Genomic DNA, 21,603 nt, shown 5'->3' with positions numbered 1-21,603 from the left:
GGGACAGAGCCTGGACTGAACCCACTCAATGGAGGGGGGGGGGGGGGACCCCAACGTTGGTGCCACCCCCCCCCAGCGCAGCAGCCAAGGGGGGGTCCCAGTGTGTGTGGGGCTGCCCCCCCCCCCCCCATCCAGAGGGGACAGGGGCAGGGGGGGGGTAATGGGGGGGTTCAGTGCTGAGTCCATCCCGGCAGCCCCGTCCGGCCCTACCCGCTCTTGTAGCCCACGAGCTGCATGAGCCCCTTGGTGCTCATGGACTTGGGGCGCTCCAGGGGGAAGCCAAGCGCCCGGCTCCAGATGAGCTGTGCCAGGACCCCCAGCGCCCGGGACACACCGAACAGCACCGTGTAGTAGTTCATCTCCTTCAGGCCGTAGTACTGCGGGGGGCAGAGGTCAGTGCCGGGGGGGTAATGGGGAAGGGGGAGCATGGGGGTCAGGGCAAGGGGGTCAGAGCATTGGGGCAGCAATAGGGCAGCAAAGGGGTTAGAGCAACGCAGCAGCAATGGGATCAGTGCAATGGGGCCAGAGCAATGGGGCAGCAATAGGGCAGCACTGGGGTCAGAGTAATGGGATCAGTGCAATGGGGCAGCAATAGGGCAGCAAAGGGGTCAGAGTAATGGGATCAGTGCAATGGGGCAGCACTGGGGCAGTGCAGTGGGGTGAGACCATTGGGGCAGCAACGGGGTCAGAGCAAAGGGGTCAATGCAATGGGGCAGCAATAGGGCAGCACTGGGGCAGCTTGGGGCTCACCTGCAGCAGGACCCCGCTGTGAGCATCCACATTGGGCCAGGGGTTCTTGGCCTTGCCCTGCTCCAGGAGCACATTGGGGACGATCTTGTAGAGCTGAGCCACGAGCTTGAAGAGGGGATCCTGGGGCAGGTGCTTGAGGGCGAACTCGCGCTGGCAGCTGTAGCGTGGGTCTGTCTTGCGCAGCACTGCGTGCCCATAGCCGGGAACCACCTGTGTGGGGTGGGGAGAGGCTGCCATGGCACCGGCGATGGAGCATCCCAACCTCATCCCATCCCATGGCACTGGGGAAGGAGCATCCCAACCTCATCCCATCCCATGGCACTGGGGATGGAGCATCCCGACCTCCTCCCATCCCATGGCACTGGGGAAGGAGCATCCCAACCTCATCCCATCCCATGGCACTGGGGAAGGAGCATCCCAACCTCATCCCATCCCATGGCACCGGCGATGGAGCATCCCGACCTCCTCCCATCCCATGGCACCAGCGATGGAGCATCCCAACCTCATCCCATCCCATGGCACTGGGGAAGGAGCATCCCGACCTCCTCCCATCCCATGGCACCAGCGATGGAGCATCCCAACCTCCTCCCATCCCATGGCTCCGGGTATGGAGCATCCCAACCTCATCCCATCCCATGGCACCGGGGATGGAGCATCCCAACCTCCTCCCATCCCATGGCACTGGGGATGGAGCATCCCGGCCCCATCCCATCCCATGGCACCGGGGATGGAGCATCCCGACCTCATCCCATCCCATGGCACCGGGGATGGAGCATCCCAACCTCATCCCATCCCATGGCACCGGGGATGGAGCATCCCGACCTCATCCCATCCCATGGCACCGGGGATGGAGCATCCCGGCCTCATCCCTCCTCCCATCCCGTATCCCAGCAGCCCTCATCCCACTGCTCCCGTCCCTGCTGCAGGTCCCTCTGCAGCCTCCTCACCCCCTCCGCTCAGTGCCCCACAGCTGAGCTCACCCTGCCCGAGTTCAGTGTGTTCCATATGAAGTCCCTCAGCTTCTCATCCGACACGTCCGTGCCCAGCTCCTTCTGCAGGTCCGTGAGCCACAGCAGCACCTCCTGTGTGGGGCAGGGAATGGGGCTCAGTGCTGTGCCCCACGGCAGCGGCGCCCGCGCCGGCACCGGCAGCGCTCACCTGGTTAGCCAGCCCGTGCAGGGGCCCGGCCAGCCCGTTCATGGCGGCGGCGAAGGCGAGGTAGGGGTCGGACAAGGCGCTGCCCACCAAGTGGCTGGTGTGGGCGCTCACGTTGCCCCCCTCATGGTCACTGTGGGTGAGGAGGCAGCATCAGATCCCCCTTGTGCCCCATAACCACAGCGATGCCAACCCTGCCCCACAGCCCTCAGCCCCCACCTGTGGATGGTGAGGTAGAGCCGCATGAGCTCAATGAACTGGGGCTCAGCATATCCCAGCATGTTGGCGAAGTTGTGGGACCAGTCGAGGTTGGGGTCGATGGCTCCGATGCTGCTGCCCTCGCGGTACAGGTTCCGGTAGATCTTGGCAGCCACACACGGCAGCTTCGCGATCAGGTCCATGGCGTCCTCATAGATGAACTGCGGCAGAGCAATGGAACCAGGACCCCCCTCCCTTCCCCATGTGGCCCCCGTGCCCCATCCGGGGGTGTCCGTGTGCCCCCCCCATTACCTCCCAGTACTTGGCGCGGTGGATGCCCTCGGCATAGGCGCGTGCGAACTTGCTCTCGCTGTTGAGCGCGGTGATGGCCGCGCTCAGCTGGGACATGGGGTGCAGGTTGGTGGGGAAGTTGTCCAGCATGGTGACCACGTGTGACGGCAGCGCCGCGCGGCGAGCCCATTCCCGCGACAGCCACGTCACCTGCAATGGATGTGGGGCTGAGCCGGCGGCTCCGGTGCCGGCAGCACCGGGACCCGCGGTGACCCCCCCATTGACGGTACCTGCTCCTGGGTGGGCATCTCCCCGGTCACCAGCAGCCAGAACAGCCCCTCGGGCAGCGGCTCCTCACCCCCGGCCGCCTTGGGCAGCAGCTTCTGGCACTCGGGGATGCTGTAACCGCGGAACCGGATGCCCTGCGGAGCGGAGCCGGTGTGAGGACCTCGGTGGTGCCGGCACCGAGCGGTGCCGGTGTGAGCCCCACGGTGGTGCCACCAGCACCGAGCGGGGCAGGATGTGGCCCTACCTCATCAGGATCCAGCACTGAGGTCTCGTAGATCAGCCCCTTCATGCCCCTCATGCCGCCGTACACCTGAGAGCGCAGGGCCGGATGGAGCCGGTGTTACCGGTTGTGGTGACACCGGCGCATCCATCACCCCCCCCGGCTCCGGTCTCACCATATCCACCGTGATCTGGCCGATGGTTGTGCTGCCGTGTTGCTGCCGGAAGCTCTTGATCTTCGCCTGCTCCTTGGGGATCATGGAGGCCAGGACGTCCTTAAGGTTCTGGGGGACAGGGAGCAGGGATGAGCACCCGGTACCAGTGGGGATGAGGACCCGGTACCGGTGAGGATGAGGACCCGGTACCGGTGGGGATGAGGACCCGGTACCGATGGGGTTGAGGACCCGGTACCCGTGGGGATGAGGACCCGGTACCCGTGGGGATGAGGACCCGGTACCGGTGGGGATGAGGACCCGGTACAGGTGGGGATGAGGACCCGGTACCCGTGGGGATGAGGACCCGGTACCGGTGGGGCTGAGCACCCGGTACCCGTGGGGATGAGGACCCGGTACCGGTGGGGATGAGGACCCAGTACAGGTGGGGCTGAGCACCCGGTACCGGTGGGGCTGAGCACCCGGTACCGGTGGGGATGAGGACCCGGTACCGATGGGGATGGGGACCTGGTACCGGTGGGGATGAGCCCCCCCCCCCCCCCCCTTACCGTGGCGGCGCTGGCGCAGCGGGCAGCGAGGAGGACACACGGAGGGTTCTGTGGCAGAGCAGGACGGGGTTGGTGTTACCGGTAGGGCCCTGCCAGGCCGGAAGCTCTGCGGTTCCCTGCGGCAGCGCCGGGGAAGCCGAGGGCTTTGTTCCCACCCACGGGGATCCCGCCTGGATGCGGCCGGGAAGCTGCGGCCGGGAGCGTCCATGGCCGGTACCGGTACAACGGGAACGGGGGGGGGAGGGAGCCGCGTCCATGGCCGGTACCGGTACAACGGGAACGGGGAGGGGGGAGCCGCGTCCATGGCCGGTACCGGTACAACGGGAATGGAGGGGGGGGAGCCGCGTCCATGGCCGGTACCGGTACAACGGGAACGGAGGGGGGGAGGGAGCCGCGTCCATGGCCGGTACCGGTACAACGGGAACGGGGGGGGGGGAGGGAGCCGCGTCCATGGCCGGTACCGGTACAACGGGAACGGGGAGGGGGGGAGAGGGAGCCGCGTCCATGGCCGGTACCGGTACAACGGGAACGGGGGGGAGGGAGCCGCGTCCATGGCCGGTACCGGTACAACGGGAATGGGGGGAGGGGGGGGGGGCCGCGTCTCGTTCCCCCCCCCCGGTATGGGCAGGAACAATGGAGGCGGCAGCGAGGAGCCCAAGGTCAAGGCGGCCGCAGGCACCGGTGTCACCGCTCCGGGCCCCGCTGCCCCCGGGCTCAAGGTCACACCGGGCCGGTGACACCGGAGGGGATAGGGCAGGGACCGGAGGGTCACCCCCCCCCAACGGGAGCACGGGGCCAAGTGGGGCATGAGCGGGCCCAAAATAACGCTCGGTCGATACCGACACCGCAGCGCCCGTTACGAAACCCGAGGCCGCGGCCAACGCGGAGGGGGGGGGGGGGGGAAACCGGCACCGGCGTCCGGTTCTGCCCCCCCCCAGCACAACCCCGGCCCGGTGGGGCCGTGACCCCATTGCCCTCTAAGGGAAGCGGACACCGGAGGGGGGGATCCCCCGGTTCTACCCCCGGCCCAACCGGTGACACCCCCCCCTCCCCCATTCGTTAACGGCCGAGGCGGCGCCGGTGCCCACCACGTGCACCGGCTGCGGCCCCCCCCGCACGGCCCCTTTAAGGCCGCGCACCCCCCCCCCCCCATCCCGCATCGCCCCTTTAAGAGCCGGTGCCGTGCCCGGTCCCCCCCCCCCCCCCCCCCTCGCCCGTTTAAGGCGCGGCCGGGCGCGCTCACCTTGGGCCCGCGGAGGCGCGCGGCCGCGCGGGAGCCGGCGGCGAGGAGCGTCATGGCGGCGGCACCGGGAGGGGCGGGGCCAGGAGCGGCACCGGGAGCGGCACCGGGAGCGGCACCGGGAGCGAGCGGCGGCAGCGGCGGCCGAGGGGGTCCTGAGCGCCGGGCGGGGCGGGGCGCGGCGCCGCCGTCCTCATTAGCATAGACACGCCCTTCGCCACGCCCCGCCCGGGTTAGAGCCGCTGCCTATTGGCTGGTCTGCGCGCGGTTGGGCGGAGCCATGCAAATGAGGCGGCGCGGGTAGGGGGGCCCCGGCTGTAGGCGTCCGCAGCGTTCGCCTGATCGTGGCCTTGAGGTGGGGTGAGGCCGAGCCCCGCCCCTCCCGCGTGACGTCACGGACGGTAACCCGTGACGTCACGTCACCGCTTCACCCGCACCAGGCCACGTGCCATGAGGTCATGGTGCGGCCATGACGTCACCCGCTGCCGGCAGGGGCTGGGGTCACCCGGTGCCATTGCTTGAGCTCCGCGGTGACGTCAGCGGGAGGGGGGCGTGGCCTCCGGTGAGCGACCCCGGTGACCCCAGGTCATTGCCCCGGTAACAGTGACACAAGGACATGGAACATGGGTGATATCAGGTGACAGGGGACGCATGGGACCATGGGTGACACCAGGTGACATGGTGCCATGGGTGACATGTGATAGGGGACACGTGGTGCCATGGGTGACACATGGGACTGTGGGTGACACCAGGTGACATGGGACCATGGGTGACATCATGTGATAGGGGACACATGGTGCCATGGGTGACACATGGGACTGTGGGTGACACCAGGTGACATGGGACCATGGGTGACATCATGTGATAGGGGACACATGGTGCCATGGGTGACACATGGCAATGGGTGCCATGGGTGACACTGGGTGATGGGTGCCATGGGTGACACCAGGTGACAGGGGACACATGGTGCCATGGGTGACACATGGGACTGTGGGTGACACCAGGTGACATGGGACCATGGGTGACATCATGTGATAGGGGACACATGGTGCCATGGGTGACACATGGGACTGTGGGTGACACCAGGTGACATGGGACCATGGGTGACATCATGTGATAGGGGACACATGGTGCCATGGGTGACACATGGCAATGGGTGCCATGGGTGACACTGGGTGATGGGTGCCATGGGTGACACCAGGTGACAGGGGACACATGGTGCCATGGGTGACACATGGGACTGTGGGTGACACCAGGTGACATGGGACCATGGGTGACATCATGTGATAGGGGACACATGGTGCCATGGGTGACACATGGCAATGGGTGCCATGGGTGACACTGGGTGATGGGTACCCTGATGCCATGGGCTGACCAGCGCCTGTCAGGAGCCACCCCCCCGCCATGGCCGGTGCCCACACACCCGTGGGGCCTCGCGGTTGTCACCGGCACCTCCCGGCCCCCCTGCCCCGCACACACCGGAGCCAGCCCTGCCCTCACTGGGCCCACGGCACGGGCACCGTGCGGCCCCTTTATTGCCTGCAGCACAAGGGGGGGTCCCGGTGCCCCCCCCCCGGCACCGGCAGCAGGTCCGTGCCTGGAATGTCCCGGTTGGAGCAGGGCCAGGGCCCCGGTGCCCCCCGCTCCGCATGGGCACAATGAACAGGCCAAGAGCCCCGGTGGGGCTGCGGCTGTGGCGGCTCCGGTGCCGCCGAGGGTCCCGGTGCATCCGGTGCAGCAAGAGGGTCCGTGGAGGTCACAGTTCATCGTGCGGGATGTGCAGCGCGTGGTCACACAGGTCTGTGGGGCCAAGGGACAGCACCGGCTCAGCACCACCTGCAGGCACCGTGCTCAGCACCGGGATAGCACAAAGGTCACGGCACGGCCTGACCCCGGTGTTTGTGAGCTGGAAATAGCCCTGCGGGCAGGCACCGGGCCATGGAGCAGAGCCAAACCCGGCCCCGGCTGTGCCGGCAGCCGCACGGGGGCTGCCCCATTGGGATGAGGGGTCTGGGGGGGACAGGGACCCCCGGGGCTCACCCGTGCGCTTGCTGCACAGCCGGTCCTTGACGTTGTCGGCCTCGTGTGAGAGGAACTCAATGAGCTCATCCTCGTACTCCTCCGCGATGCTCTCGCACTGCAATGGGAGCCGCTATGGGTCAGAGCCGGCTCCCGGAGCAGCCTCCAGCCCCACAGAGCAGCCTCAGACCCACAGAGCAGCCTCCAGCCCCATGGAGCAGCCTCAGACCCACAGAGCAGCCTCAGACCCACAGAGCAGCCTCCAGCCCCATGGAGCAGCCTCCAGCCCCACAGAGCAGCCTCCAGCCCCACGGAGCAGCCTCAGACCCACAGAGCAGCCTCAGACCCACAGAGCAGCCTCCAGCCCCACAGAGCAGCCTCCAGCCACACGGAGCAGCCTCCAGCCCCACAGAGCAGCCTCCAGCCCCACGGAGCAGCCTCAGACCCACAGAGCAGCCTCCAGCCCCACAGAGCAGCCTCCAGCCCCACGGAGCAGCCCCAGACCCACAGAGCTGGGGGGGGCTCAGCCCCGGACCCACCGCGAACTTGAGGCTGGAAGTCACGTCCCCATCGATGGTGACCCCCGAGAGCTCCAGCTTGGTCCCGTCGCGGGACAGCACCCGCACGTAGCTCTTGCGCTGGGTGCTGGGGTCCAGGCGCTCCCCATACTCCTGCATCTTCTCACACACGCGCTCCAGCAGCTCCGTCAGATGAGCCTCAGAACGGGCATAGGGAACCTGTGGCAGTGGGGACAGGCTTGGGATGGGGCAGGTGTTCCCATGGATGGGCAGCTCCCATAGGAGCCAGGCTGGGAACACTGGGGCTGGAGCAGAGGAGCTGTGTGGGGAGCTCAGAGCAGCTTCCAGTAGCTGGAGGGGGTACAAGGATGCTGGAGAGGGACCTGCAGCAGGGACTGGAGCGATGGGACAAGGGGTGATGGGTTCAGACTGGAACAGGGGGAGCTCAGCTTGGAGATAAGGAAGCTCTTCCCTGTGAGGGTGCTGGGACACTGGGATGGGTTGAACGGAGCAGGTTGGGATGCTCCATCCCTGGCAGTGCTCAGGAACAGCCGGGACAGGTCTCACCTCCACCACGGACTGGCTGCCGTCAGGGTTGATCCGGAACGAGCCCATCTGGATGGTTTTCCTGGGATCCACCTGAGCAATCTCCCACTCCAGCTCATCCACCAGCGCCCGGCAAGCTGCAGGACACTGCAGTCAATGGCACTGCCTGGCCCTCGTCCCATCGTTTCCCTTCCCTTCCCTTCCCATCCCTTCCCTTCCCTTCCCTTCCCTTCCCTTCCCATCCCATCCCATCCCATCCCATCCCTTCCCATCCCATCCCATCCCATCCCATCCCATCCCTTCCCATCCCTTCCCATCCCATCCCATCCCCACCATCCCATCCCATCCCTTCCCATCCCATCCCATCCCATCCCATCCCTTCCCATCCCATCCCATCCCTTCCCATCCCTTCCCATCCCATCCCATCCCATCCCATCCCTTCCCATCCCATCCCATCCCATCCCATCCCATCCCTTCCCATCCCATCCCATCCCATCCCATCCCATCCCTTCCCATCCCATCCCATCCCATCCCATCCCTTCCCATCCCATCCCATCCCATCCCATCCCATCCCTTCCCATCCCATCCCATCCCATCCCATCCCTTCCCATCCCATCCCATCCCATCCCATCCCATCCCTTCCCATCCCATCCCTTCCCATCCCTTCCCTTCCCATCCCATCCCATCCCATCCCTTCCCATCCCATCCCATCCCTTCCCATCCCTTCCCATCCCATCCCATCCATCCCATCCCATCCCATCCCTTCCCATCCCATCCCATCCATCCCATCCCATCCCATCCCATCCCTTCCCATCCCATCCCATCCCATCCCATCCCATCCCTTCCCATCCCATCCCATCCCATCCCTTCCCATCCCATCCCATCCCATCCCATCCCTTCCCATCCCTTCCCATCCCATCCCATCCCTTCCCACCTCCGCAGTGCAGGTCCTGGCTCCGCCGGGCCCCGGCCATGGGCAGCAGCAGGGTCGCAGCCAGGCCCATGCAGAGCACGGGCAGGATGTGACCCCTCATCCTCAGGGCTGAGCTGTGGGCATGGGCGGCTCCAGCGCTGCTCGGGGGCCTCAGGGGAAGGCTGAGTCCAGACCACTATGGAGCCCCCCCATAGGATCAAACAGAGCCCCATATGGAGCCCCCTCCCCTATAGGACCAGACCCATTGTCCCTATGGAGCCCCGTCCCCTATAGGATCAGATCCATCCCCCTATGGAGCCCCCCCTATAGGATCAGACCCATTCTCCCTATGGATCCCCCATAGCACCAGCCCCATTGTCCCTATGGATCCCCCATAGGACCAGCCCCATTGTCCCTATGGATCCCCCCATAGGACCAGCCCCATTGTCCCTATGGATCCCCCATAGCACCAGCCCCATTGTCCCTATGGATCCCCCATAGCACCAGCCCCATTGTCCCTATGGATCCCCCCATAGCACCAGCCCCATTGTCCCTATGGATCCCCCATAGCATCATCCCCATTGTCCCTATGAATCCCCCCATAGCACCAGCCCCATTGTCCCTATGGATCCCCCATAGCATCATCCCCATTGTCCCTATGGATCCCCCCATAGCACCAGCCCCATTGTCCCTATGGATCCCCCCATAGCATCAGCCCCATTGTCCCTATGGATCCCGTTCCCTACCGGGTCCCCTCCGGATCCCGTTCCGAGCCCCCCCCCCCCTCAGGGCCTTGCGGGAGCCGCGGGCCCGGCCGAGCCCCCCCCGCTCCGCTCCGCGCCGCTCTCCCCCCCTCGCTCCCCGGGGCTGCCCTCGGCGCCGCCTGTCCCGGTGCCCCCTTGCTCCCGCCCCGCCGCGGGGCGAGGCCGCTCGGAGGCGGCGGCGGAGGAGCCGGGCGGACCGGAGGAACCGGTAGGACCGGTCCGGGCCGCTCCGAGCCCGCGGCAGGGCTGCCCCGGCCGCAGGCAGCGCTACGGGCAACCCGGGCGCAGCGCTGAGGACCCCGCACTGCCAGGGCCCGGGCCGCGTGGCGCTCGGTCCACAGGGGGCGTGGCCTTCGGTGGCTCCACCCCCTCTACGACTGACTCCGCCCCCTCGCCCCCCCCCCGGCCGTGTCCCCGAGGCCACGGGTTCGAGTCCCGGTCCCGGATCCAAGCACGAGGCGCCGGTGCCGGTGTCAGAGCCGCTTTATGACAGCGCCCGGTCCGGCGGGCGGGGGGGGGGTAACAATCCCGGTACCGGCAGGGGGAGGGGGTCCCGGGGCACCGGGCCCCGGGGCAGGGATCGGGGTCAGCCCCGTCCGCGCTGCGGGGTCCAGGTCCATGTGGATCCGGCTCCATCAGGGCACGGTCACAGCGCCAGCACCGGGGGGAACACGGCCCCATCTGCGGGCACAGAGCACAGTGAGCGGATGGGGGGCACCGGGCACCGGGGGGGGGTGAAGGGGGAGCCTTACGCTTGGGGCTGCTCTGGCTGTCAGGCTCCGGCACCTTCCAGTCCAACTTCCTGCCCTTCTCATAGAGCCCCTTGAGCACCTTGCGGAAGTCCTCGGGCTCGGCCCCAGGTGGGCTCAGCTCCAGGTACTTGCGGTAGAGCTGCAGAGCTGTGCGCGCGTCCTCGATGCTGTCGTGGGTCTCACCCTGGATCTTGAGGTCTGTGGGGTCAGGGATGGGGTTAGGGATGGGGTCAGGGATGGGGTTAGGGATGGGGTCAGGGATGGGGTCAGGGGGATGAGCCCCTCGTCCCGCAGCCAACACTGAAGCACTGACCGAGGAAGTACCAGGCCAGGAAGCGCAGGGAGATCATCCTCTTCCTGGGGATGTGGAACAGGTAAACGGTGTCAATGACCTGGTCCTTGGGCACCTATAGGGCAGAGGTTGTCCTGCTGCCAGCACTGCGGGGCAGGGGGAGCGCTGGCCCTGCCGCCAGCTCCCAGCCCCACACCGACCCCCCGGTGCCCACGGTCACCATCAGGTTGATGACTCGGAAGTCCTTCTGCAGCCCGTGCCCCACAAACTTGACCCCCACGTCGATGAGGAAACGCAGCTTCAGGTATGTGGATTTGAGGGTGGTCAGATGCTTGGAGGAGATCTTGGCATCCAGGTCTCCAGGTTTGATCCCCGAGTACTGGGTCAGGTAATCCACCACCTGCCGGGAGCAGAGCCCATGGGACGGCTGCAGCCTCCCCTCCTGCCCTGCCAGCATCCCAAGGTGGGTGCTGGCATTGCCGTGGGTGCCCCTCCATGGACCTGGTCCCTCCTGTGACCCCATAGGAGGGGCAGAACGGGTCCATGTCCTTGTGGGGTCCAGGCAGGACCTCCTGTACCTGCTCCTGTGTGGAGATGTAGTCATCGATGAAGGGGACGCCCTCGTTGGGGCCCTGCCCGCGCACACACGTGATCCTGGCCACCGACATCTGGCTGGGCTTGATGGTGGATTTGGTGCCATCGCTGCGGAGCTCGGCCTCCTCCTGCGGTGGGGATGGGGCAGCTCAGAGCCACCCTATGGGGCTGCCCCAGTGCCCCTGACCCCATCCCAGGGACCTGACCTCGTTCAAGGTGACGAACTCAGCATCCAGCCCCACCAGGTCTCCAGCCTGTGGCATCTCACTCAGCAGCAGTGGGATGAAGGTAGCGTGGCACTTGCGCTGCTTGCGCGCCAGCGACGCCTCCGCCAGCAGCACACTGGCCTCAATGGGGTTCTTGACTGCCAGGGGATGGGGATGGGGCTGAGCCCTATGGCAGAGCCAGCACTGGTGCCCCACTCCCAACCCACAGCTTGACTGCCAGGGGATGGGGATGGGGCTGAGCCCCACGGCAGAGCCACCACCACCAGTGCCCCACTCCCAGCCCACAACTCACTGACGAGGTTGTATTTGGCATTGAGGTTCCTCCGCGCGTAGTAGAGGATGGCTGGGACCTTCCAGCTGATGTCGAACTGCACAGCCTCGCACTGCGGGCACGGGGGCACACACAGGATGTGGGGCTGGGACCCACGGCCGCCGCACCCCACACACACTCACCTTGTCCACGGGCTCGATGAGGAAGTCGTTGAAGAGATACCACTGCTGGTGCGTGACTCCCTGCGGCAGAGCCCCCAGGCACAGGCAATGACTCCACAGCCCCGTTACCAGGGAAGGGGGATGTGAGGATGCCATGTGGGAACCCCCACCCTGCCTGGGACACACAGGGGAAATCCCTGCCCGGGGCTGGAGCCTGGGGCTGCACGGGCAGAGCTGCACCGAGGGCAGGGATGTGGCCCTGGCACACGCTGGCAATTCCTGGTGCCGGCATCGCACCGGGAGGCACAGGGAGGAACCAGTGGGAGGTGCCATGGCAGAACCGGAGCCCTGCACTGAGGCACCGGGAGCGGGTCCGGAGCCCATCCTGCACCATGGGGCAGCCCCATAGCAGCACCGGGAGCAGGTCCGGAGCCCATCCTGCACCATGGGGCAGCCCCATAGCAGCAGCACCAGGAGCGGGTCTGGAGCCAATCCTGCCCCATGGGGCAGCCCCACAGCAGCACCGGGAGCGGGTCCGGAACCCATCCTGCCCCATGGGGCAGCCCCACAGCAGCAGCACCAGGAGCGGGTCCGGAGCCCATCCTGCACCATGGGGCAGCCCCACAGCAGCAGCACCGGGAGCGGGTCCGGAACCCATCCTGCACCATGGGGCAGCCCCACAGCAGCAGCACCGGGAGCGGGTCCGGAACCCATCCTGCACCATGGGGCAGCACCAGGAGCAGGTCCGGAACCCATCCTGCACCATGGGGCAGCCCCACAGCAGCAGCACCAGGAGCGGGTCTGGAGCCCATCCTGCCCCATGGGGCAGCCCCATAGCAGCACCGGGAGCGGGTCCGGAACCCATCCTGCCCCATGGGGCAGCCCCACAGCAGCACCGGGAGCGGGTCCGGAGCCCACCCTGCCCCATGGGGCAGCCCCACAGCAGCAGCACCGGGAGCGGGTCCGGAGCCCATCCTGCCCCATGGGGCAGCCCCACAGCAGCACCAGGAGCGGGTCCGGAGCCCATCCTGCACCATGGGGCAGCCCCACAGCAGCACCGGGAGCGGGTCCGGAACCCATCCTGCACCATGGGGCAGCCCCACAGCAGCACCGGGAGTGGGTCCGGAGCCCATCCTGCCCCATGGGGCAGCCCCACAGCAGCCGTGCTGGGCTCCTCACCTCCTTCCGTTGGTGATAGGTCTCTCCCACTTTGATGTGTCCCACCAGGCTGCCCCCAGTGCGCGGGTCCAGGATGTGCACCACGGTGGCCATCAGGTCATAGACATAAACCGAGTCGGGGTCCTCAGTGGGGCTCAGCTGTGGGGTTGAGCTCAATGCATCTGCTGCTCCCCACAGCCCCATAGGGAGGTGACCCCGAGGAGCTCCTCAGCCCTCACCTCCTCCTGCTCGCTCCAGTTGCACACATCCAGCTCCTTGCTCTTGCTCAGCCTCATCTTGATGGCGTGTGGGATCCAGATGTTCTTCAGCTCCTCCACGGATGGGTACGGGTGCCCTGGGTGCCCTGGGTGCCCTGGGTGCCCTGGGTGCCCCTGCTCGGGGCTCCCCAGCTCCTTCCTGCATGGAGAAACACAGATAACCTGAGCTGAGGAGCCTGGGATGTCAGCTGGGATCCATCCTGACCCTGCCAGGAGCTGGGAGAGGCCAAGGGATGCTCCTGCCTCTGGTGCCGCTATGGAAAGGGAAGGGCCCAAGGGCAGATCCAGGCTCAGTCTGCCCCACACCCTCCGGGACCCACGGGTGTGGGGCACAGGCACCTACCACTCGCCAAGGGACAGCTCCTTGCCCTTGGGGATGTCAAAGCCTCTCTTCATCAGGGCCCTCTGGAAGGCGAACTGGTAATGGAGCACAGCATGGGCCTGAGGCCAGCTCCGGAGCAGCACCCATGGGTGCCCATGGGGAGCTCAGCACCCACCTCAGCCTGTGTCCTCCAGAAATCAGCCTCCTTGGAGCTGTTCACCTCACAGTTGATGACCAGGACGTCAGGGAGGCAGCGGATGTTCCGGGTCTGGACCTGGGCAGGGCAGCACCCAAAGCCATGGAGCTCAGCACCGCTTGGGCACATGCTGCTCTAGGGCTTCCCCCCCTGGCTGTGCCCTGGGGCTGGAGCTGCTGCAGGGAACAAGGGTCCTGCCCCTGGGGAGCTGCATCCCAGGACCTACCCCACAGTGTGCAGGAGCCAGACCTCCAGCACCCCCAGGCTGCTCCCCAATGGAGACCCATGGGATGCTCCCAGCATCTCTGCACTGCCCATGGGATGCTCCCAGCATCTCTGCACTGCCCATGGGATGCTCACAGCATCTCCCCATCACCTGTGGGATGCTCCCATCCTGTCCCCATCCCCCATGGGGTGCCCCCATCCTGTCCCCATCCCCCATGGGGTGCTCCCATCCTGTCCCCATCCCCCATGGGGTGCTGGGGGCTCACCGTGGGCTGGTACTTCTCGCAGTTCTCACACCAGGCCTGTGTGTTCTGCTCCAGGCAGATGCTGCGCTTCAGGATCTGTGCGAACTCATAGTCCTTGCCTGGCTTCTCTGAAGGGAACGAGGTCCTGGTCAGCTCCCAGCACCCAACCCCTGCCCTGGGGGCACCCTGGACCCTTCCCTCCCCATCCCCAATGAGAAGCTCAAGCCCCAAAGCTGCTTTCGGGCACCCTAAAGCTGAGCTGGGTGCACACCCATGGGGCTGCCATGGACTCCTCCTCACCGAGCAGCCCCCCCAGCACCGGAGCAGCATTAACCCCCCCCCGTGTGTTACCGGTGCTGTCGGGGTAGGAGAGGGTGAAGAGCAGCGTGGAGGACACCCGCACCGTCTCCTTGCCGCAGCGGCACATGCTGCAGTTCTCCATCTCACAGCTGAAGAGCTGCCCGATGACTGAGCCCCCCGAGGAGCCAAAGGGGCTGCAGAGCAGAGCACCAGGGTCAGCAGGATGCCAGTGATCCCTATGGATCAGCATCCCCAGGCTGCGGCTCTGGAGGACCCCATAGGGACCTACGTGGTGCCAGTGCCTCGGTAAGCCTGGGGCCCCTCCTGCTCCTGGGTTTCCTGGTGCAGCTGGGTGAGGATGAACCGGTTCCAGCTCTGGATCAGCCGGCCCAGGTTCACCTTCCCAGTGGCTTCATCCGAGTCAGCCAGGATGAGTCCCAGTGCTGAGGCCTCCGGGATGGTGCGGAAAGCCCGAAGGAAGTTGCTTCCCTAGGGATGGAGCCGGAGCTGCCATCACTGAGCTCAAGGACAGGAGGGGCTGGGGCTGGCGCTGGAGCTGAGCCTGGCACGGACCTGGCAGGGGTCTCCTCGGGACAGGTCCAACATGTGGAAGAGCAAACCCAGCTCACAGCCCAGGCAGAATTCCTTCTGGCACAGGTGGTTCTGCACCAGGCACCGCACGGGCTCCAGGAAGTACAGCACCTGCAAGGGGATGGGGGGGTCAGAGCAGGGCCTGGAGCCCCCCTGGGCCGGGGGGGGCATCTCCCACCTGGATCATGCAGTTGCAGTAGGCGTTGGGGATGTGGGGCTCCAGGCCTGCAAACAAGGTCTTGTTGTAATGCTTGAAGTCAAAGTCTTCCAGCCCCAGCTTGGAGTATTTGATGGTGACCTAAGGAGAGACCCAATGGGGTCAGCAGACACCTCCTCACTCCACCTGCAGATGCTTCCCATAGGGATATGGTGTTTCCCATAGGGATATGGTGTTTCCCATAGGGATATGGTGTTTCCCACAGGGATATGGTGTTTCCCACAGGGATATGGTGTTTCCCATGGGAAGCAGCCCATGCTCAGGGCTCCCCTGCAGCCCCTTCCCTGCCCCAGACACAACCTTCCTGTACTTCTTGGGCACCCGGTACAGATGTGGCTCCTCCTCCCGGCCTCGGGGGCACTCGGGCACTTGGCTGAAGCTGTCGAACTCTGTGGCCGTCTCCTTCAGGCGATAGGGAATCTGGAGGGCACAGGGAGGGAGGCTGAAGGTGAAGGGGAGCCCGAAGGTGAAGGGGAGCCCGGCCTGGGCTCTCCTGCTGCCTGGAATGACCCAGGAATGGGCCTTGTCACTGGGAAATCACAGCGGGGCTGAGGGCAGGGCTGGTGCTCAGCAGTGCTTCCCCAGGGGTCAGGGACGTGCCAGGAGCAGGGAGAGCTCAGAGCTCTGAGCACACAGTGAGGTACCCATAGAGTGAGGTACCCATAGAGTTAGTGACCCATAGAGTGAGTTACCCACAAAGCTGCAACCCACAGAATGAGTTACTCACAGAGCACTGAGTCACCCATTGAGTGAGTTATCCATAGAGCAAGGATGGTTACCCATAGAGTGAATTAACCATAGAGTGAATTAGCCATAGAGTGAGTTACCCACGGAGGGAGTTACCCATAGAGCAGTGACTGAGTTACCTATAGAGTAGAACCTGAGTTACCCATTGATGGAGTTTCCCCCAGAATGAGTATCCATAGTTACCCATAGAGTGAGTTACCCATGGAGTGAGTTACCCATAGAGTGAGTTACCATTGAGGGGGTTCCCCCGGAGCAGGGACTGCAGCCCCAGGGGGTCTCCAGCGCTGCCTTCAGGCACTGCCCCTGCTCAGGGGAAGCCCTTGCCCCCATCCCCCCCCATCCCCTCCAGGTACCTGGTTGCGGAGCTTGGTCCTGGGGTTGGGGGCGTATCCGATGAACCCCACTTTCTTCATGGTGCGCAGGATCTCGGGGTCCACGGGGGGGGCTCTCCTGCAGAACAGCACAGGGCTCAGGGACCAGCATGGAGCCAGGGGATGCTTTGGGTTGGAACGGGTCCGTGTCAGGGGCAGGGACAGCTCACATGGGAGCAGGCGGCTCCTTGAGCACTGCCAGGGCTGCGGCAGCCCCAGCTCCTCGGGACCCTATTCCAGAGCCTCATCAGCCCCCCAAGAGCTCCCCATGGGCAGAGTGGAGCCAAGAGGACAGGGATGGGGTCCTGCCCCTCAGCACCTCAGCTCCATCCCAGCAGCACCAGCCCCATGTTGGAGCAACCCTGCTCCCGAGGGCCGGAACGGTGCCGGGGCAGAGTGGTGTTACCGGGGCAGTGTTACCGGGTGCCGGGGCAGTGTTACTGGGGTGCTGGGGCAGTGTTACCGGGGTACCGGGGCAGTGTTACCGGGGCGCTGGGGCGGTGTTACCGGGGTACCGGGACGGTGTTACCGGGGCACCAGGGCAGTGTTACCGGGGCACCAGGGCAGTGTTACCGGGGCAGTGTTACCGGGGCACCGGGGCAGTGTTACCGGGGCAGTGTTACCGGGGCAGTGTTACCGGGTACCGGGGCAGTGTTACCGGGGTGCCGGGGCAGTGTTACCGGGGCAGTGTTACCAGGGCAGTGTTACTGGGGTGCCGGGGCAGTGTTACCGGGGCAGCATTACCGGGGCGCCGGGGCAGCGTTGGCGGCCGGCCAGTCGGAGAGCAGCGAGTCGCTGGTGAGCGGCACCGGGATGAGCGAGAGCGGCACCAGGTCCTGGTTCCAGTCCAGCTGCGGCAGGGAGTCCACCAGACACGGCAGCGCGAAGTCCGTCTCACGTGAGTAGGTGTTGAAGGTGAGCTCGGGGCTGTCAGCCCACAGGTGCACACAACCCTCCGAGTCCCCGAAGGCCAGCGCCTGTTTGCTGGCTGACACGTCGAAGGTCATGAGCAGAGGACCCACAGTGTTCACGTGGAAGATGTCAGCGGGGTTGGCCAGACCGGTGGGCTCACAGAACTGACACTGGCCTGTGGGACAGGGGCACAGGGACACATGGCACTGGGGGATAGGCAGGGACACCAGGGCCCTCGTGTGGGGGAACTGGGTGGGCAACCTGTCCCATGCACACCCAATCCTGTCCTATGCACACCTAACCCCATCCCATGTACACCCAACCCTGTCCCATGCACACCCAACCCCGTCCCATGCACACCCAACCCCGTCCCATGCACACCCAACCCCATCCCGTGCACACCCAACCCCATCCCATGCACACCCAGCTCCATCCCATGCACACCCAACCCCATCCCATACACACCCAGCTCCATCCCATGCACACCCAACCCTGTCCCTTGCACACCCAACCCTGTCCCCTGCACACCCAACCCCATCCCATACACACCCAGCTCCATCCCATGCACACCCAACCCTGTCCCTTGCACACCCAACCCTGTCCCCTGCACACCCAACCCCATCCCATACACACCCAGCTCCATCCCATGCACACCCAACCCTGTCCCATGCACACCCAACTCCATCCCATGCACACCCAACCCTGTCCCATGCACACCCAACCCTGTCCCATGCACACCTAACCCTGTCCCATGCACACCTAACCCTGTCCCGTGCACACCCAACCCTGTCCCATGCACACCCAGCTCCATCCCATGCACACCCAACCCTGTCCCATACACACCCAGCTCCATCCCATGCACACCCAACCCCATCCCATGCACACCCAACCCTGTCCCCTGCACACCCAATCCTGTCCCATGCACACCTAACCCCATCCCGTGCTCACCCAGCTCCATCCCCCTGTGATCTGCCCCTGCCATGCACAGTGGGGGCAGCTCCCACACCCACCAACCTGTCTGTGAGATGATGGCCAGACGGGAGGTGTATGTGGGGATGAAGCGCAGGAAGAAGGGGTCGATGTGGACCTGCAGGGGGGTCGTGGCCCTCATCATGCGCAGGTCATACACCTTGAGGAAGCGGTCGCAGGCCAGCCCGTTCATGCGGCTGGAGAAGCCACATGTCACCAGCAGGTTGCCATGGACATCGAAGTCAGACAGGCTGCCCGAGTAGGCATCGAACTCGTGCTCCACCACGAAGGTGCGCAGGTCCCGCAGGGACACCTGGGGGGCAGGATGAGGGTGCTGGAGCTGCCGGAGCACCAGTGGGTCCCAGTCTGAGCTGGGGCTGCGCTCACCTTCCCTGAGGAGTGCCCGCAGAAGAAGAACCGGTTCGATTGCCTCATGATGGTGATGCCAGGAACCTCCACCGTGTACTGTGCAGGAGGCAAAGAGAGGGGCTGAGCGGGACCCAAGCCAGGCCTAAGGCACCTCCCGATGGCAGCGAGCAGCCCCCGGCACCTTCTGCGTCTCCTGCACCGTGTTGAGGTCCAGCTCCAGGACGTGGTTCTGCAGGCCTGCGACCAGCAGGGTGCTGCTGTCGGTCAGCAGGAGGCTGTGCATGTCCTCGGACTCCTCCATGCTGCACCAAAGGGCATCCCCATAGAGCCACACTGCACACGGGGCTGGGAGCATCCCCCCCAGCCCAGGATGCAGGAGGCACTCACAGGTAGTCGAAGATGATGAGGCCGCCCCGGGACATGCACTTGAGGTTGGATTTGGTCAGGAAGAGGACTCCGTTCTCCAGGCTCTGGATCTGCCGGATGTCATCACTGCTGTGCACTTGGAAGGAGGAATACCTCTCCAGAGTGGGGCCGAAGAAGGAGGTGGCGTGGCCCTGGAGGCACCGGGGACAGCAGTGAGACCCCCCCCCCCCTCCAACATAGGGTGCAATGCACTGACCCCAAGCAAGAGGGACACTTCCTGCCCCTGGGGCTTGGAAACCCACTTGGATTCATCCTTTTCAGGCAGGTTCATAGAACCATGGAAGGGGTTGGGTTGGAAGGGGAATGAAGCTCATCCAGACCCAGGGGCAGGGACCCCTTCACTGGAGCAGCTGCTCCAGCCTGGCTGGAGCATCCCAACCCGCTCCATCCATCCCACCCCACACCCTGCTCCCATTCACACCCCAGGGGCTCCATGGGCACCTACCCCTCCATCCATCCCACCCCACACCCTGCTCCCACCCGCACCCCAGGGGCTCCATGGGCACCTACCCCTCCATCCATCCCACCCCACACCCTGCTCCCACCCGCACCCAAGGGGGCTCCATGGGCACCTACCCCTCCATCCATCCCACCCCAGGGGCTCCATGGGCACCTACCCCTCCATCCATCCCACCCCACACCCTGCTCCCATTCACACCCCAGGGGCTCCATGGGCACCTACCCCATGGTTCCCCACCCACAGCATCTCCTCGTGCAGGTCGAAGTGGGACACGGAGACAGGCACCCCCACCTCGGACACGGCCGTGTGCAGCTCACTGTAGACACCCTCCATGAGGTGCACGGGGTCGGGCACCGGCAGCGCCTCCAGGGGGACCCCGTCGGTGTCCAGCTCCACGCTGGGCAGCAGGCTCGGGGGCAGGTGTGGGTCCAGCACCGGCTCCAGCGCCGGGTGCAGGGGGGCAGCATAGTCTGCAAGGGAAGGGTTGAGGCCCTCGAAGTTCATGCTGGGAACCTGCGGAGGAGAGACGGGAACACAGTGTGGATGCGGAACAGCGGCACCGGCTGCGGGCGGCGGCACCGGCTGCGGGCGGCGGCAGCACCGGCAGCACCGGTAGCACCGGTAACACCGGGAGCACCGGTAACACCGGGGCAGCACTAGACCCGCACCGGTAGCACTGGGGCAGCATCGGACCCGCACCGGCAGCACCGGTAGCACCGGACCCGCTCCGGTAGCACCGGTAGCACTAGGGCAGCACCGGACCCGCACCGGTAACACCGGTAGCACTAGGGCAGCACCGGACCCGCTCCGGTAGCACCGGTAGCACCAGGGCAGCACCGGACCCGCACCGGTAACACCGGTAGCACCAGTAGCACTAGGGCAGCACCGGACCCACACCGGTAGCACCGGTAACACCGAACCCGTACCGGCAGCACCAGACCCGCACCGGTAGCACCGGGGCAGCACCGGACCCGCTCCGGTAGCACCGGTAACACCAAACCCGTACCGGCAGCACCAGACCCGCACCGGTAGCACCGGGGCAGCACCCGCAGCCCCCCCACGGCCAACCGGACCCCCCAAGCCCCGCCCCCCCCGGCTCGGGGCCCACCCCCGTTATCTCCGGTCCCCGCCGCAGCCGCAGCCCCGGACGGGCCCGCGCAGGCCCCGCCCCCTTCCCAGACCCCCCCGCGCCCTCCGGTACCGAGCTGGGCCCGGGGCCGGCGCCGCCGCCGTCGCTATGGCAACCGCGCCCCCCGCGCTGCTGCCGCTGCACCGGCGCGCTCCCCGGGACCGGCGGACCAATGGCGACGCAGAGCCGCGAGCGCTGGCCAATCAGCGCCCGAGCGGGGCGGGACTGAGCGGCCTGGCTGGGGCGTGTGCGGGACGGGGCGGCGGAGGGGACAAAAAGCGGTGGAACCGAACGGAGCTGAGTGTGCGTGTCTGCAGCTGCGCCCGAGCATCCACTGTGTCCCACAGTGACCCACAGTGACCCATCCTGTCCCATCCGTGCCCCACTGTGTCCCACTGTGCCCCACTGTGCCCCACTGTGCCCCACTGTGCCCCACAGTGACCCACAGTGACCCATCGTGTCCTATCCGTGCCCCACTGTGCCCCACTGTGTCCCACTGTGCCCCACTGTGTCCCTTCGTGCCCCACTGCGCCCCACCGTGTCCCACTGTGTCCCACCGTGTCCCACCGTGTCCCACTGTGTCCCACTGTGCCCCGTGAGGTCCCCAAGCCAAAGCACCGCACCCGACCCCTGCTGCTGCCCCCCCCGTTCACTGGTCCCGTCCGCCCCTTCCCGACCCCCCCGTGCTTCAGACGCGCCCGGTGCGAGCCCCGTGCCCGGGGAAGGCCTGGGACAGCCCCACCGGGCGGAGCCGCCGCTCCGGGACCGC

General features: G+C 66.1%; 3 protein-coding genes and 1 long non-coding RNA gene across 4 annotated transcripts; 1 reads left to right on the top strand and 3 right to left on the bottom strand.

Annotated features, from left to right (window-relative positions):
• Positions 1–147: 147 nt before the first annotated feature.
• CS (citrate synthase) lies at positions 148–4,970 on the bottom strand. Its single transcript, XM_034071589.1, has 11 exons — positions 4,866–4,970; positions 3,623–3,670; positions 3,078–3,185; positions 2,927–2,992; positions 2,685–2,816; positions 2,416–2,604; positions 2,125–2,324; positions 1,909–2,038; positions 1,731–1,832; positions 751–960; positions 148–377 (listed from the first exon to the last, which is right to left on the bottom strand). Exons 1-11 carry the CDS (start codon positions 4,917–4,919, stop codon positions 207–209), a joined length of 1,410 nt encoding a protein of 469 aa, XP_033927480.1. The 5' UTR covers positions 4,920–4,970; the 3' UTR covers positions 148–206.
• A 1,383-nt stretch (positions 4,971–6,353) lies between these two features.
• On the bottom strand, positions 6,354–9,678 carry CNPY2 (canopy FGF signaling regulator 2). Its single transcript, XM_034071512.1, has 6 exons — positions 9,605–9,678; positions 8,880–9,054; positions 7,967–8,082; positions 7,421–7,618; positions 6,903–6,999; positions 6,354–6,662 (listed from the first exon to the last, which is right to left on the bottom strand). The coding sequence occupies exons 2-6, from the start codon at positions 8,977–8,979 to the stop codon at positions 6,619–6,621; spliced, it is 555 nt and encodes a 184-aa protein (XP_033927403.1). The 5' UTR covers positions 8,980–9,054; positions 9,605–9,678; the 3' UTR covers positions 6,354–6,618.
• Positions 9,679–10,120: 442 nt separating this feature from the next.
• Positions 10,121–20,993, bottom strand: PAN2 (poly(A) specific ribonuclease subunit PAN2). Its single transcript, XM_034071450.1, has 26 exons — positions 20,907–20,993; positions 19,928–20,218; positions 19,207–19,376; positions 19,001–19,121; positions 18,838–18,915; positions 18,496–18,763; positions 17,314–17,656; positions 16,552–16,648; positions 15,752–15,871; positions 15,413–15,532; positions 15,217–15,345; positions 14,933–15,132; positions 14,695–14,837; positions 14,365–14,471; positions 13,853–13,951; positions 13,699–13,772; positions 13,317–13,494; positions 13,099–13,236; positions 11,941–12,000; positions 11,780–11,870; positions 11,467–11,624; positions 11,245–11,388; positions 10,887–11,066; positions 10,688–10,781; positions 10,375–10,572; positions 10,121–10,303 (listed from the first exon to the last, which is right to left on the bottom strand). Exons 2-26 carry the CDS (start codon positions 20,207–20,209, stop codon positions 10,269–10,271), a joined length of 3,627 nt encoding a protein of 1,208 aa, XP_033927341.1. The 5' UTR covers positions 20,210–20,218; positions 20,907–20,993; the 3' UTR covers positions 10,121–10,268.
• LOC117437307 (uncharacterized) lies at positions 10,391–11,687 on the top strand. The gene is made up of 3 exons (XR_004550426.1): positions 10,391–10,570; positions 10,669–10,748; positions 10,893–11,687. It is a non-coding gene; the product is annotated as an uncharacterized lncRNA (long non-coding RNA).
• Positions 20,994–21,603: the final 610 nt, after the last annotated feature.

Source organism: Melopsittacus undulatus, chromosome 21 (genome assembly GCF_012275295.1).
Source record: "Melopsittacus undulatus isolate bMelUnd1 chromosome 21, bMelUnd1.mat.Z, whole genome shotgun sequence".
NCBI classification, from domain to species: domain Eukaryota; kingdom Metazoa; phylum Chordata; class Aves; order Psittaciformes; family Psittaculidae; genus Melopsittacus; species Melopsittacus undulatus.
The sequence above is the reverse complement of the archived record's forward strand: the minus strand, read 5'-3'. Positions and strand labels throughout refer to the sequence as shown.